The sequence below is a fragment of the Amblyomma americanum genome, chromosome 6 (assembly GCF_052857255.1).
Source record: "Amblyomma americanum isolate KBUSLIRL-KWMA chromosome 6, ASM5285725v1, whole genome shotgun sequence".
In the NCBI taxonomy this organism is placed as follows: Eukaryota; Metazoa; Arthropoda; class Arachnida; order Ixodida; family Ixodidae; genus Amblyomma; species Amblyomma americanum.
The window spans coordinates 4,208,695-4,226,077 of NC_135502.1; the positions used below are offsets into that span (position 1 = coordinate 4,208,695).

At 44.4% G+C, this 17,383-nt stretch overlaps 1 protein-coding gene across 2 annotated transcripts in view; it reads left to right on the forward strand.

Moving 5' to 3' along the window:
- kuz (zinc-dependent metalloprotease kuz) overlaps positions 1-17,383 on the forward strand; it is a 67,522-nt gene that overhangs the window by 35,976 nt on the left and 14,163 nt on the right. For both annotated transcript variants that reach the window (XM_077668297.1, XM_077668298.1), the window contains exons 9-11: positions 3,333-3,483; positions 10,423-10,521; positions 14,281-14,474. In XM_077668297.1, the coding sequence (XP_077524423.1) occupies positions 3,333-3,483; positions 10,423-10,521; positions 14,281-14,474 (444 nt within the window). The remainder of the gene's footprint in view (positions 1-3,332; positions 3,484-10,422; positions 10,522-14,280; positions 14,475-17,383) is intronic.

Genomic DNA, 17,383 nt, shown 5'->3' on the forward strand with positions numbered 1-17,383 from the left:
TGTGACATCTGTCATAGCCTCTGTACAGTTTCAGGCTGTTAAACTCCACGTACCATACCAAAGCACACTTCTGTGCCTCTTCTATAGTTGTGTGGCATCTCAAATGTGTGGCACCTCAAATCTTAGCTGGGCAAAACATATTGACAACATTGTCTCGAAGGGAAACAAGCGATTAGGCTACATTAGGCGCGTCCTAAAACAGGCTTCTACGGACACAAAACTGAGAGCGTACAAGATGCTTGTACGGCCTTTACTTGATTACGCACGCAAAATATGGGACCCATATCACAAAAAGTCTGTCTCTAAGCTTGAGCAGATACAGAGACGGGCGCTACGCTTCATTTTCTCCCGGTATCGACGATTGGATTCAGTGACCCCTCTTTATGCCCAAGCAGATGTGCCTCTTCTTTCCCACAGACGAAAAGAAAAACGACTAACTCTGCTTTATTGTGTAATAAATGGTTTAGTCTTGGTTAAGAAAGAAGAATACATTAACGAAGCAAAGACACGCATCACTCGTAATAAACATAATAAACACGTCCAGGTAGAAAAATTTTTTAAAGACTGTTTTAAATACTCTTTTTTTTTCCTGCCACATCGTCCGATTGGAAACAGCCTTCCTAACCACATTGTGAATGCCCAATCCCGAGAGCAATTTGCTACCCTCATGTGCAAATATTTAACGCAGGAGTGCACATAATTTGTACATCACATTGACTGTATTTTATGAACTGTGTTTGACTGTACTGGCTGTTTTATCGTACTGGCCTGCGTTTATAAATTTTGATGTCGTACCCACTCCTATCTTAGTCCAGCTGGACTGATAGTATGTACAAATAAATAAATAAATAAATAAATAACCCTCTGTGGCTCTTAGTCGGGCCCCGCCCGGCAGAGCTACTCGGCCGTAGCAGTCCGCTGTCAGGCATGGCTCAGCAAGTTTTACCATGGTTGAATTGCGCGCGTTGGCTTGTTACACAGGACGCGCCATCTCTTAGACAAATACTGAACTAGTTTTTTTATATGTTTGTAAATTGCTAAACTAGAGGGCAGCACGTAAGTGCTTTCGAGCTTTGGCAGAAGCAAGTGTCCGAGCGTTCTATGGTTCTGTTTACACGCCGCTGACAGCACAGCGCGTTCTCACTGAGTGCATTCTACGGCAAAAATTGCTAAGCTGTCAGTGAAAGTGACGGTGATTTAAATGAAGAAGAAAACTATGTGCCCTGGTCAGAGGACGACGACAGCGAATCCATGGATTCAAGTGGCAGCAGCGATGACGACGACTGCGCTGGCAAGACCACGTGCAACAATCTGGCGAGCCTACACGAAAAATTGTCCGGACTTCATACCCATTCCATTCACCATCTCGAACCCAGGTCCTCAAGTAGGCACGTTCAACCTAACTTGCGAGTTTGACTACTTTCAACTGTTCTTTACAGACAAACTGATTGAGGAAATTGTGTGCTAGACAAACTGCTATGCACGTGAGAAAATCTTGACTGCCGGAATTATTCCAGAGCACTCAATTTGGAAGGATTGAGAAGACGTGTCCATAGAAGAGTTCAAGGCCTTTTTAGGTGGAATAATGAGCATGGCACTAAATCCAAAGCCCGTATTTCAAGGAGTTCTTCAGCTAGGACCTGCCCAAAAATATGCATTTTTTCCCCGCATATTTTCAAACGAAAGGGGTTTCTTCAGATTTTTTGGATGCTCCACGTTTCTCCAAGTGCATTAACACCTCTTTTGGGGCTAGTTGGTGCATACTTGAATTGGAGAAAAAAAAAATGGCGGTGGTTTAGCTCTGGTTAAACCTGGAGTGACGTGATAGCTACAGCTGGCCGAGTGGAACTTGGTCACGTGACCAACCACGTGACAGCGTGGCGGCGCAGCCACGCTTTAGGCTTGAAATGCTACCATAATCTAGCTATAGCTACAAAAATTGTGCCAAACAATGCACACCACAAGAAAGAACGAAGATGCAGATGCCTCGTCCGACCGACCAACTTTCCGCAGCAAGGTGAGAGATGTTGTGCGCTATATTGATGCTAAATGCTGAGAGCATTTCAGCGCCGGGCCGAAAATTTGTATCGACAAAAGCATCGTCGGCTTCAAAGGGTGAATTTCATCCAAGTGTTATAACCCACAGAAGCCGACGAAATGGGGTATGTGTGTTTATATGCTTGGCGATTGCCATACAGGCTACATCTCTACAATTGAGCCTTATTACTGCAGCATGACAACTGACAACGTCTGCCATCTGGAGCTCCCCTTCACATGCAGTATTGTGCTGCACCTGGTGGAGAAATTGTAACAAGCTACGCCGGGCAGTGGCTACCACCTTTATGCCGACAGATTTTACACTTCCCCACTTCTTGCAGAAGAATTAATTCAGAAGAGCGTACTGTTAACAGGCACTCTAATGACTAGCAGGAAGAAAATGCCGCCGCAGCTGAAGAACAAACTGAAAAAAAAAAAAGGCAAAGTGGCAGCTTACCGGCAAGAAGACTCTTGCATGGCGCTTGCCTGGCAGGACAAACGTGAAGTAACAATGCTTAGTTCGGCCTACAATGTGTCAGTGAAAGAAAAGACGCGGGTGAAAGCAGGAGGCAAGAAAGCCACTCTGGAAAAGCCTGTGCTGATCTGTGACTACACAGACAACATGGGTGCAGTCAACAGGGCTGACCACTATTGTGCTGGCAATGCTTTTACGTGCAAGGGCATGAAATGGTGGAGGAAGCTGTTTTTCTGGCTTCTGGAAGTGTCCATTGTAAATAGCTTCATCTTGATAAAACTGCAGCAGCTCAGAGAGGGCCTAAAGGAGCAGTGACACCTCCAGTACTGCCGCAACCTCATCAAACAGGTGGTCGGTGATGCGAGGGCCTGCACTAAAAAAACGGGGCCCATCTGCTCATTTGGACGGCGAGAAAAAGCTAGATGGCAGGTCTCACTTCATCTACAAGCTCACAGGCTCAAGCAGCAAAGATTGCTCAGTTTGCAGTGACCGCAAAACCGAGGAGGGCCGGAAGGAAACAGTGTTTTTCTGCCAAACATGCGTCAGAATCCCGGCCTGCACCCTGAGGAATACTTCGAGCGATACCACACCCTGCCAAAATACTGTTAACGGTTTTCGGCAGGAAGAGAAACCTCAAAAATAAACATTCCCGGAAATGTTCTTGCACAGTGTTTGTTTTTTCTGCAGCGCAAAGAATGGGCAAAATAGTTTCGAACCGGAACTGCCGCGAAGCGGGTAAAAGTTAGGGACCGCAAAGGGTTAAGCGCAGTGAAGGGCATTGAAGGGAGTGCCTTCTGATGTGCCCGTTCCACTCTTGCAGAGGACGAGGGCCCCTTCTGTGGCAACAAGATTGTGGAAGGGGACGAAGAGTGCGACTGCGGCTATGAGGAGCAGGAATGCATGGAGGACTGCTGTTACCCTCGCGAGCACCAGGGCAAAGGCTGCACACGCAAGCCCAGGGCCATCTGCAGGTATTTGCCATATAGTCTGATGCTGAGGACAAGTTAAGTTGGCCTGCATTGATTAGTTACTACATTCTAACAACAAAGAGGCCACTTTTAAACTGGAGCCTCAGTGAGGTGTGTCTGCCAGTTTTTTTTGCGAGCAAGCCATGGTGATGCGAGGTACTTCTGTGTTCACTTTTTTGTTCCACACCACCATCCACTTGCAGCTATCGAGCACAGATTCTATTAACTTTCTCGACATCGTCACCAGTTCCATGGGTTCGAATCAAGTGGTGAGAAAAGTATTTCATGTTAGCTCCTGTTTTCCAAGCTGTAAGTGCATCTTTTGCTGTCAAATGAACATCAACAGAGCTACAAATAGCCAGACAATCAAGTTTTACCGTTATTCTCGGTGTCCCATCGTACCTCTTGTGCCTCACCCAATCTCCACTGCCTGTGGCTACATTTAATATGTGTTTGGAATAACAGCCAGGATTACAGGTTCTCAGTACTCCCTCCTCTCTGGTGTAACACGATAAATTTTGTGGGGAAAATCATAAAAAAAGAAATTCGATGCAGGAAGTCCCAGAATTACATTGTGCAAATGTATTTCCTCGCGCAACTGCCCCCTCCAAAGGTCACCCTTAATCCACCCCTGCTTGGTGTAAGAGTTAACTCTGAATGCCTTAGCAACATCCATTCTGCTGGTGACATTGTCTTGCAAAGTAAATTGCAGGAGTTATTACCACATCATCGAATGCCCAAACATACTAAGATCACTAGGCTAAAGAATTGATATTGTCATGAATCTTTGTACTGTTTGTTCATTCACACTCAAAGCCGTCAGCACGCGTCTGTGTCATTTTTTTTTTTTTGTGACGAGTGAGAGATGCGACCAGACTTACCGTATTTACACGATTGTAAGTTGACTCTAATGTAAGTCGACGCCCCCACATCACATTTCTGAAAAAAAAACAAACAAAAAACTTGGAGGTCATTTAAGCTTGGTCTTTAATAATAGAACGCGATGGCAGTATCCTGCAGTCTCCGCTTATCACCAGATGCAATCGCCTCTCGCACAAGGGCACGCCCGTGGGCACAGTCCAAAACGAAAATATACTAGTCACTGGACTGCTCGTCCACACTTGCGCCATCGTTCTCACTAGTGCTGCCGGCGTGATCGGTGCTATGGTCCCACAGCTGGTCATTCTAACATTGCTGTGCACCGAAATCCCGCACTTCGCAAAAAGCTACATCACGACATCGCTTGGAGGAGCTGAAAATTTTTCCTCACTGCAGCTGCCACACATGTATCGCCTGTTGCGAATGTTGAACTTGCGGCCCGGCGTGCAGTTGTTCGTTTCTTCAGCGTAAAGAATGGCAGCCATCTTGAATGCAGCCTTGAACGAGCGGGGTCGCTTACCGGACCCGGAGCGCAAATGACGAATGATGAAGCACTACATTAAAAGCTTGTGAAATGCGGCCGCCAGTAAATTGTGTCAGAGCCATAGGTAAACTACGCGTGAGCGGCATCGGCTCTTCCGTCTGCTACCGACACTCCCCGGCGCCTCTACGGTTCTGAGTGGCAGTGCCGCCTCGATCGGAACAGCGGCCCTTCCATCAACTATCGATGCTCCCTTGAGCGCCAAGTGCGTGGTTGAAAGTAAACAACAACAAAAAAACTTGGACGACGCCTATTAAGAGTAGAACATGAATGCGTTATTGGGCCACCGCCGTTTATCAGCAACCGCAATCTGCGGCCACGTGTGGGGAGTGGGCTGGTGCCGGTTTGCTGCTTATCGACGGCCACCATCCGCCGCTGCGCTCGGGGGTTGGGATGCTGGTTTTGCGCGTTGAAATAGCAGCTGCTCAAGGCCACCACGGAGAGGGATGCGACGGAGCCGTGCAGCAAAAATGTAACCACGCTGTAGCATGCCGGATATCGCGTTTGTCTCGCCTTTATTTATGGTGCAATGCTTTGGTTTCGATTTTAAGTTGACACCCTCCCCCACTTCAGATTTTCTAATTTTGAAAAATAGGTCGACTTACAATTGCGAAATTACGGTATCTCAATTTATCGCGGCCATGCACAACTGCTTCCACATTTTTCCAGATTGTTGTATTTGCTTTTGATTCCCTATCTCGAAGGTTTCTTGCCAGCTTTAAATTGAGCACAGCCAAGAATTGCAGGTTTTCTGTTCGACGACCTCTAAGCACGCTTGTTGCTATGCCTTCGCCGAGTCATTCAGCTTTTTTTAGAGCACAGCTCTTAAGTGCCCGTTCGTTGGTTGAGCCGCATCGCCATCGCCATCAGTGTAACAAGATGCGAAGGGAGCACGCTCGCACTCCCCTCGAGACTGGTTGTGCCAAGCGAACGAAAGTACTGCCGCTCGCCCATAGGTGGTGCCAGAGTGGTGCGCACCGTTGTACATCACCGCTGCATGTTCGGAGGTAGGGTGGCTAGTGGAAGGGAGGTTTGTCTGCTGTGGCATGGGCACCCGCGCGCTGCTGGGCTGTGAAATGTGCTGTATCCGATAGCTTGTCCGTGTTGGCCATGCCACTCACGTTGTCTTCCTAGTATAAACCATCTGCTTACGAGCCAGGCATTGGTGCAGCAGGTTGAACATATCTCCATCCATTTCTCCGACCACAAAGCCGCCGTCATGGATTTCAAAGACTGGGAGAGGAGTGTTACTTGAAAGAGTGCATGCGGAAAATAGTGCTTTGTAACTGTACGTACATTCAGGAATTTCTCAGATTCTTTACCTCAAAATAGTGCAAAATCAAAGCACCTACAGAGTTGCACTCAAATTGTGCTGTAAGGCGTGTTGTTTTATTAGAACTTAGAATTTTTTTTGTGGGAGCAGGCCAGCCCAGTGAAGTCCTTTTCGTCATTTTCCTGACTTCTGGACTGTCATCACTACTAAATGACAGTATGAAGGAAGCTAAGGTAATGTTCTGTATTCTGGGAAGAAACAAGTTTAATATAAGTAGTGAAGTACTGGATGTCTTAAGAAACATCTATCTAGGCCAAGTGATGACCGCATACGGGGACCATGAAAAAGAAATAATTGAGCGAGTAAGCATCAGTTAAAAGTGCATTTTGTAGGAATTCTTAGGCTATAAATGGAACTTTATTGATGCCTCTCAAAAGAAAGGTATGCGATTGTTGTATGCAGCCAGTACTTGCTTATTGGGGCTGGAACTTGGAAGGTGATGAGAAGGTTCAGTACAAATTAAGGACTGCACAAGTATGGAAAGATAAACAACAAGGATATTATCAATGGTATTTTCGACTGGCCACTTCGGTCCTCTGACCCAGGACACGCAGATTCGGGTGAGCTTTGAGTCTGAGGAGGTGCCGCCAAACTGAATATCCGAGCTGCTCTGAGACCAGTCGCACGAAAAAGAAAATGTGCACTTGGTACCAACTGGTAGCACCATTTCATGCATTTCATTTATTCGGCAGTCTACCTTTCCATCAAAGCACATTCATACTCCATGCTCAGAGCACTTTCTGGCACCGGTATTTCTTAACATGACTTTTCAGCTTAGTCAGCATGGTCATCACAGTTAAATTTGCCAGTTGACACTGCCACTACAAGCCACAAGAAAATACACTGTTGCTCTGGGCATTTAGGTTTTTTTTTACAGTACACTGTAATGAACACCTAAACTACATTTTCACTGACACAAGAACAGAGCCGCAAAAATATCTTATCAAAAACGGAGGTGCAAAGACACCGCAGAGGGCCCCTTGTACTAGGCCTTTTTCATACTTGCGAACGCTGCTGGTGCAGTCACCGGCATTAATGGGGTCATCACTGCTACTATGCACAGGGAAGGAATATTCTGAGACTCCAGCTGGTACTGATATACTTCGTTGAATTGAAGGTTGCGCAGAACTTGTGTTCAAGAACGTCAAAACACTTGTTACACAGCCACTTCGCTGCCCACCACCGGCAACTGGGATTGGTGGGTATTAACCACATGAATCAGAATGCCTCAGCTGCTCTGAGGAGAAAGACGGAGCACCTCGAGGCGCTGTAAATGAGAGGTGCCAGCTGAATGTTGTCGGTGCACCTGATTTTGACCAGCCGAATGTGAAAAGGGTTCCAGGGTGCTCTGAAGCAAGCAGCTGAAGGTACCAGAGAGTGCAGAGAGAAGCATGGGTTAGAAAATAAACATGGGGAAGCGAACTAGGGTGGGATGTGCTATGTGGGGTAACAGATTGCGTTCCCAGGATTCAAAAATGTCTTGATCGGAAGGTGAGATTTGGAAGTTTGCTGGGATAGGGTGGCCACTGTCTGTATGCAGTGGACGTGACCTGTCTGGTGGCGGTGATGGCATGTGCGTAATCTCAGTGTGTCTCATTAAAATGTTTCCGTGCTGTGTTTATTCTTCAGTGAATTTCTAAGTTCTCAAAGCCTTGCAGGAAAACGCGACAAGTATTTAATGTGCATTCGGATAGTATTATATGTTCGGATATGGTAGTTGCAGCAGAAAAAGCAGTAGAGTGCATTGAGTAGAAGCGACTTGCCAGCATACAGTGCGATATCAGTGTGCTATGCGATGTCAGTGCATGTTAACTCTTTCACTACCGCGGAAATATGGACAATTTGGAGTGTACTGAAAGAATTTTTTTTTTCACAAGAAGTAACAAAGCTAGTGCATATTGCAACAAATGAAATTGTAGCTTATTAGTTACTTCTGTATAACAAACAGCAGAGTCGTGTGTGCAGAATTACTTGAACGTTTATTAGTCAAATGTGACAAAAAAAATGGAAAAAGTATAAATAAAAAAACAAAAATTACCGTCTGCACTAAGCGCGAACTTGATTAGAGGAAAACTGGAATATACAAGTTGTTTCTCATGTTTATAGCTGTCATTCCTCCAAGTTTCAGCTCTGAGGAAAAATTATTGCACTTTCCACGGCCAGTCAAGTCAGCGGTCATGATTGTGGCGCCACTTTGAAAAGCAATCACATGAAGATATGAATCGGAGGTAGACTTGACAGGTGCCGCACATGACGTTTGATCTTTGTTCATGTTTTGTTCTCTGATAGCAGAGCTTGCAGTTCCTTTGCTCCATTTTTTTTTTTTTTTTCGGTTGGTGATGAATGAATTCTATGGGAGGATTGGGAATGTAGACTTCTACCTCATCCATACTCTGAGATTTGTTGAATGAGCTGCTCCCTGAAAGCCAGCTGACCAAATTTCGCATTTTGAGTAAGCTCTGAAACATCAGGATCGATGAACTTTCATTGATGTAGTTCAAAAGCCAGGACACTTTCCATGTCTTGCCATTAGATGCAGCTGCCACTGAGTCCTTCGGGTCCACTACATGCAAAAAAACAAGCAAATGAAAAACCGATTTCGGCAAATGTTATTTGATGGCTGAAGGCCAGAAAAGATGATTCCTGTATTCCAGTAGAGGTATAGTCGCGGCAGGTCAGCAATTTTCATGTGTATGATGATTCATTCCAAAGAACTTCAGCATCTCTAACAGATTCACCTCTTCCCTTGAGCTGTCACGCCGAGCATATGTTTGCCTGTTCAAAATCTTCATCCTAGCATACCTATTAGTGCTTTCATACAGTCTTCATCACTTCTGCTGTGAAGAACATTAAGAAGAAGTCGAGAGGTCGAGCAAATCTCCGAACACCGCTCCGCAGTGATGCGCCGACATGGACACCTGGCTGTCGTCTCGGTTGAAAAACGCGACGCAACCTTGAACGGCAAATTGTGTTGGCGATGCGTTGTGAAGGCCCTGAGCACAAAAACAAACCACTCTCCTCAGTTACAAACCCAATGCACCGCAGAAAACACAGAGCGAACGAAAACAAAACTTAGTGCGATTACACGCTCATGTTCCAGGCCCCTGAGATGAAGTTTTCTGTCTGAACCGAAATCCGATGTTTGTACATCGTTTTCTGATTTATCACCGCTGATTTCGTCGCAAAAACCGGAACCGAAACCGGCTGAAGCTCTCGGTGTCGGATTTCGATTTCGAGGAGCGCACCGCGAAGCGGGATGCCATGTTTGCCGGCTGACGCTGTTATGGCCGTTCAAAGTTTCATTTTTCACGGCGCCCCCTCACATTCTAAAATGAAAACAAAAGCTGCAATTATGAACTTGGTTCCATAGAAACAGCCTAGAAGACGCAGCGCGCCCACAAGCGCCAAAAATTCATTTCAGTGGCTTTTTCAAAACATCAGTCATATGCGCCCGTTCGCCTATGGCGCAGTAGCAAAAGAGTTAAGGATCCCCACTTGGTCGAAATTATTCCGCAGCCCTCCACTATGGCACATATTTCTCTCTTCTTTCACTCCCACCTTCCTCCCTTCCCTCACAGCACAGTTAAGCTATGCATTGAGAAGTGAGACGATTTCTGTGCCATTTCTTTTCCTGAAAACCATTTTGCTGGCATGCAAGGATTCTTTGAAGCTCATTAAACACGTAAATTAAATAAATGCGTAATGTGTCATTCATCGTCTTATGCCAATTCATTCATTCCCCGTACTATCATTGAATGGAACAGTTTACCAACAGTCAGCGTCACAGCAACTGACTTCTAAAAATTCCAAGAGTTTCTTTGCTGTGACGGAAGTGTGTAAAATTTGCTGTTTTTGTTTGTGTTCATTTTTCCTTTTTCTGTTGTGCCTTATGTCTTAACTTTTTTTGTATTGCACTTTTTGCTGAAATTTATCTCGTTTATTAATGACTGTATCGCCCCTCCCCCATGTAATACCCTCTTCTGGAGGGCCTTTAGGGGTAATGTGAATAAATAAATTAATTAAATGTGGAACATTGTAATTAGAAGCTTTATCAGTAGATTACCAAGGTTTTTTCCAGCAATATGATTGCCTTTGTATGTTCAGCAGTAAAATTATGAACTTCTTATGGTGATCTGGACTTGTGGCCAGTGCAGATTTGTGTTTTTCAATTTCTCTCTCCTTGATGCAGTCCTAGCCAGGGGCCCTGCTGTACCAACAAGTGCGACTTTGAGAGCAAGGAAAAACTCTGCAAGCTGGAGTCCGACTGCACAAAGCTGTCGTATTGCGAATATCCTTTTCTCAATGGCATTGCAAACCATGTAGTGTATGTCTGTAAGGTATAACTGAACAGTGCAGGCTTGCTACACGTGTCATTGCAAATGTCACTTTCCAGGACTTCAGCACTCCAGCACAAGAATTCCATTGTAACCTTACGTGCAGTCTTAGTTGCTCCTGTACAGAGAGACATTGCATGTGTGCAGTGGCATGGTAACCTGTTAAGTTTTTAATGGTATTGAAATAGTACAGCATATTAAAGAATAATGTGCAGAAATATGTCCCAAAGTACAGTAAATCTCATTAACCAGGTTTTCAAATTAACCAAATATAGCAAATAGAAAATGTGACCCATGCAAAAAATTTCATTGCAATAACATGCTACCTTTATTGGGTGGATGAACTTTGTGATTACTGCATATTGCTGCGTACAGTTGACTCCAAACACAAGTCGACACATGCCCCCCCCACCCACCCACTTCGTCCTGCTGCCACACTTTGCATTGTAGCCAAACATGGCAATAATTAAATTACTTTTCTGTCTAATTTGTAATGTAATTACCATATATACTTGTGTAATGAACCCACTTTTTTTTCCACAAATGTTGACATTAGTTTGGGGGAGGGTTCATTACGCAGGAAAAAAAGTTTCAACAGATTTTTTTGGAAGGTTCGAAATTTCATATCGTACCTCACGTGGTCAGACGCGTTCCTGCAGCGGGTGTTCAGCATCGTTCAGTTTGACGGGATCCGACAATTTTTTGGTAGGCAACAGTGCTGGCGAATCGCGGTGAGATAACGCGAGCATGCTGAACACCGGCCCTGAAGTTCAGACGGGCGTTTTTTACTCGAGGTGAAAAAAAAAAACACAACAATTACAAGTGTCTAATGTGAATATGTTCAAGCCTTAGCTAAGAGTCCACAACGTCTTCGTGCTCTGCCAAGTTCGCTCAACGTGCCACGCCCCCACCCCCCCCCCACCCCCCCCCCCCCTCTCTTGGCAGGAGCTCTCGTCAAAAGATAAACAAACTAGGGGTGATGTTATCTGTGGGCAGCATCTAGGCGCGCTACCAAGGTTTGCGCTACAGACGGCGCGAAAACTCAGGAACCGTGTGTGAAAGCGAAAGGCTAAAAAAAAGGTAAATTATGGATGACAAAAGGGTTTGGGGTGGGGGACATCGTTATGCAAATGGGTTCATTACGCGAGTATATATATGGTATTTTTCAGGGCTCATAATTTAGTAACATAATTAATTACTTTGGAGCTGTGATTTCACAGCAAAAGTAATGAATTACTAGCAAAATTATGCTGAATATTGAGTCCATGCTTCTCCTTTATCGGCCATGCTTTGGCCCCATGTTTGCTGGGTTCAGCGCCTACTAAGCAAGAAAAACACGCGGCCAGTAATAGCCAGCACTCCAGTGAAGCGGCACATGCGGACGAGAGGCAATGTGTGTGTGAGCATCAGCACTGCCTAGGTAGAGAGTCTATAGGACTGGTGCGCATCTTGCAGCACTGTATGCGGTAGTACACACACAGATGCACCGCAGGGCCACTAGGAGAGCCACTTGGCCATGATATGCTGTATTAACCTTCGTACAGACGTACTACGAGTGCTTGAAGGAGTACTTCAGTCTCGACTGCTTCATATATATTTTCGCATTGCTGCGCGCACAAGAAGTCTCAACTGATATCTTTACAAACTTGGTTGTGAGTTTTTGGGAAAACTGGCTTCTGTGGCCATATTTGAAGCCCTCTATTTAAATCAAAGGCAACATAGGCGACAGCATCACAGTGACATGCTATTTATGTCCACCAACGTGCTTCCAGAATGAGTCAGTTGAACAGCAGAATTGGCAGCCTGTCTGGACCCCCGTGCATTTCCAGGACAGGGAGTGTGAACAAGCAGTCGACGCACTCCTGCTGCTTACGCGGGCGACAAATTCGTCAAAATCAAAACGTTGGGACTGTATTATGCACTGAACGATGAACTTCTAAGAGCGATTCGAGCAGTCATCCAGATTTTTCCATTAAGGTGATCTCGTCTACGTCAGCAAAGCGGCTGTTCAATAGACTGGGGCTACCTTTCTTCAAAGAGGGACGAAATACCTAATGCCCACTTGAAGCTCAGTGGCACGTGCAAGCAAAGAAATCTGAAAATTTTGTAGGAGCTATGACCATTCCACAACTTTTTATGCGTTGAAACTAAAAACTAATTTAAAAGTAATTTTCATTTCTTTTGGGCAGTATTTGTAATGTAATGCAATTACGTTTTGAGAGCAGTAATTTGTAATGTAATTTAGTTGCTTTTCAAAAGTAATTTTGCCGTGTATGATTGTAGGTCTGAAGCCAACTAAGGTCAAAAGCAAAAAATGCTGTCGGGTGCTTTGCATATCAAGCATTGGCACTTCACTGACGGGCTCCGAGGGGCTCTGAGGGGCTGTCAGTTCGCTGGTTTGTGGCAAAATCTGAATCAGGCGCTCCCGCATAGCACCCCGGATTTTCTAATTAACTGGACTGATGCAGGCAGCTGCTTTGAATTATTCAGTCATGTTTATAGTGGAAATTACGAAGATGAAGAAATTCTTCTAATTTTCCAGAATTCCAAATTAACCAGAGTTTGAATTACCGAGGTCTTACTGTAAAACCTCTGGTGGAACTTCTTGTCATTTGTACATTAATTAAGCTACTAAACAGAAACAATTGCTGATATCATGCCTTTGTAACAATTAGTTATTAGATGAAAACAAGGTACAAAAGGTCAGAAGACATAATGCCTACATAATCCACTAACAAGGTGTAGATGAATTATGGTTGCAAAGAATATTCTTAACACACAACTAAGAACTGTTTAAACAGTAAGAAATGGAAATTGCATGAATGTTTTCAATTTATGGTATTTTTCGGACTATACATGTTTAAAAGCTGGAATTTCGTGTCTTGCAGACTATACATGATTTAATTTTTAAGATCGTTTGTCATATCCGAAGAAGGCTAGTTTGACTGTCGAAGAAAAAAAACCAATCCGACTGCAGCTGCAACATTCTGTCCTGCTAAATCACATAGCAAAATCAGCTAATACTGCTGGTGGTACTCAGAGTGGCTGCTTTTCAGTATTAGGATTTTGTGAGAACATGCAAAAAAACCTCAGTGAATAATGCCAGATGCGACGTATTCCTTCATGAAGAGCCTTCCTTGCAGCATTCGAGCTCAATAATGGAGCAGTGTGCGCAAGCAGTCTAGTTGAGCCAAGCAGGAGAGAAAAAAGTTTGTCGATAAAAGAACTGCTTGGATGTGGGCTGCTTGCTTGAAGGATCTAAAGGAAATCTGGGCTGCTTCTTTGAAATGTTAGCAGAAAGTCTGAAAACTTGTTTTCAGCCGAAATTTGTCCCTGTGGACTGTGCACTGTATGCAGACTGTCTAAACAGACACTATTTATTTTAGGCCAAAATTCACCCTTGTGGACTATACATCAGGTGCGGACTATAGTCCAGAAAATAGGCACACAACTTGAGGCGAAGAGTAGTAGTAATAGCAGCATAAGTTGTGTGAACAATTTAGGAAATGTACGATCAAAGTGAGTGGTTTAACGATGGTAAGAACAACTCAGCTTTAATTTTAAAAGCAGAAGGCTCCACAGTTCTATGGCATTGAACTGTTGAACTGTTGAACTATGGCATTGAACTGTTCTATGGCATTGGCATGTTGGAGAGGTGTTGGAAAGGGGGGAGTTTGCACATGTGGTAAGTGCCTTGACCACTGCTGCTGCACTGGGAAGCAGGCAAGCTGCCCAGCACCCGAGCACAAGCTGAACAAGACTGAGTGCAACAACGGCACCCAGGTGTGCTGGAGCGGCGAGTGCAGTGGCTCCATCTGCGAGAAATATGGCATGGAGGAGTGCTCCCTGACAGATGACACCAACCCGTCACCTGACAAGATGTGCGAGGTGGCCTGCCAGGAGAAAGGTGGGTTGTCTCATCATCTTGCAATGCATGCATCGCACAGATTGCTTACTCAGCCTGCTTGGTGTACACGCAGAAGTTGCATTCTGTTATCAGCAGACAAGAACAGGGTGGGTGAGGAGCTGTAACCATGGGTGCTGTAATAGAGTGGTTCTCAACCATTGGTGTTTTGGGCACCCCTTGTGGGCTGACACAAGTAGCGGGGGTCCGAGATGGGAGGTAGCTCATGTGATGTCACGACTTAGGGTGGAAGTATTTGCAACGTGAAAAGGACACTGCTTATTGATTGCGCAAGCAACACATTGTGTGCGATGCTGCAGCAAATAATGCATATATTCACAGACATGAATTGGATTTATTGGCATGCACGAATAGCACATCCAGAGACCCTTTTTACTTCACTTTTGCGAGCTCTTCAGTTCGTGGCATGGCTGCACTTAAATTTAGCTGCCTGCACTGACATTCGGCCGGTTGCGACACTTGCTTTTCAAGTAGGCAGGTTTTCAAAATGCATGTTCACATGCATATGTTGTTGAAAACTGTAACAATCTCGGCCTTTCATAGAGCAGAGGAAGCATTTCAGCTCTCCTCATAGGGAAACTGCAATAATTACAGCATTTTCTAGAAGCTCTCCATTGGCTCATTTTCAGCATCAACACTTTCATTAGTGAAGCAAGTTATATCTGTCTGGAAAGGGGCCAAAGCCATTTGTCTGGAGGAGACTCTGGGAAGTAACTGGTTAGGAAGCATCTAAAGGTGCTCAAATGTGCCAGACTGTCTCTTTGTCATCTGCAAATATTGTCCCAGAGATTCCGAAGTCCCTCAGCAACTTAAATCGGGAATTATCATCTCATCCCTGACTCGGGCAACCTTAAGGTATGACACCGCTCTTGAAAGCGAAATGTTTATTTGATAAAATATAATTTTTTACTGTTTTCATTTGTTAGGCATACTATGTTAATATCGTTAGTGGGGCATACAGCTTCAATAAAATATTTTGTAATTTATTAATCGTAACTTCTTCCTTTGGAAAATGCTAAATTTGCTTCGCACACCAACAGTGCTAACTCGCAAACAAATTAATGCACACCATAATGCTTTGCAGTTTATGCAGGTCTACCTATTGGTTGTGGAGTGACTAGGACTAGAACGATGAGTCTGTAATGCATTCGCTGGCAGTTATTGCAAGAAAAGCTGGAAAAATACACTAAAATTGGCTTTTCGAAAGCAAAGATATTCAGATAACAGGTCATAACATGAAAAATTATTAGTGGATTTCAATAATTCTTGTTCATTGCTTGCCTTGATATCTAATAAATGAGCGGGCGAATCTTCAAGCGAAAATTTTTACCGAGGGTTACTTTATCCATGTTGACATAACAGAAAAGAGAACAAATTTTCTTTTACAAGTCCTATATGAACAAGTTTCGATATACACAAGAAAGCAAAGACCTAGAGTGCTAAAATATTTCGCACCGGTAGGAAGCTGCTTCTTGAGCGTTTCCTTAGTCTTTTTTTTTGCATGTGTAATAGCTCGCCTTTTTTCTTTGTTTTCTCTCAGCATGGTCCAGGTAACAATTAAAGGGGTTCTGAAACACCTTCCGAGGAAAGCACATCAACTCGCTTTATCACTGCATGAAAACCTGAGCCAAATAATACACTTCTACACGCAGCAGAGGATCCACAATCACGCGCGAAAGTTGGCGAGCCCTTCCCAGCGACTTTTTCTTGCTCGCACCCTCCTCCTTCGCTCGCATCTACGTATACATGTTGAGAGGTGGCTACTGGTTAGATTTTTTCAGACGTCAGGCAGCTACCATGGCCGCGGGCAATTAGCCGCGTAGCTCCGGCGGGTCACCAAGCTTCGTCCCTGGAGGTGGGGTCGGCAGAGGAGCGCCTACCTTCCAGCGTGCAAAAAGTGACGAGAGGAGAGGGAAAAGTGTGAAGACGCTTAAATTCAAATTTTGACTACAGATAACTCTGCTTCTAAAAAGCGCATTAGAAAATTTCTTGCTGGACAGGATTCGTGAAGAGGCGTGCTTTAACATCCCAACCATACTGCAACTTTATCAGAGCCCCTTTCAGAGCCCCTTTAAGCCTGTAGCTACTTTTGAACAGCACTAGGTAGAATCATAATTTTTTTTTTTTAAAAGATAGAAGTAAATTGGCATTTCAAGAGTGTCGTTATAGCCCCTCACAGAAGCCCCTCACTTTGTCACCCAACAATACATTACTCCCAACCCCTGCGGAAACTAGCAGGCGCGTAACTGTCGTATGCATGGAGAGGACATCGTGCTAGAAAAACCACCCTGTATACGCAATGCCTTATGACCTCGACCGTACCAGATGCTTGGAAGAATGCAAACATTATCTTAATTCATAACAAACGAGACACCAAGGACTTGAAAAATTACAGACCGATCAGCTTACTATCCGTTGCCTACAACATATTTACTAAGGTAATCGCTAATAGAGTCAGTGCAACCTTAGACTTTAATCAACCAAATGATCAGGCAGGCTTTCGTAAAGGATATTCCACAATAGATCATATTCACACTATCAGTCAGGTGATAGAGAAATGCACAGAATATAACCAATCTCTATATATAGACTTCATTAATTACGAGAAAGCATTAGACTCAGTGGAAACCTCAGCAGTCATACAGGCATTGCGTAATTGGGGTGCAGAAGAGCCTTATGTCAAAATACTGGAAGATATATATACAGTAGAACCTCGATTATATGACTTTCAGGGAACCGCTTGAAACTGTCGTATAATCTGGGCATCTTATAATCGAAAATCTCACACAGCTGACGCATTCACGTAATAAGTGCGACTGCTATTCTGGCTTTCCAAGTTTTCTCCTTCTCCTCGCGTTGTAAAAGCGTCATTCTGCAAGAATTCGTTCCGA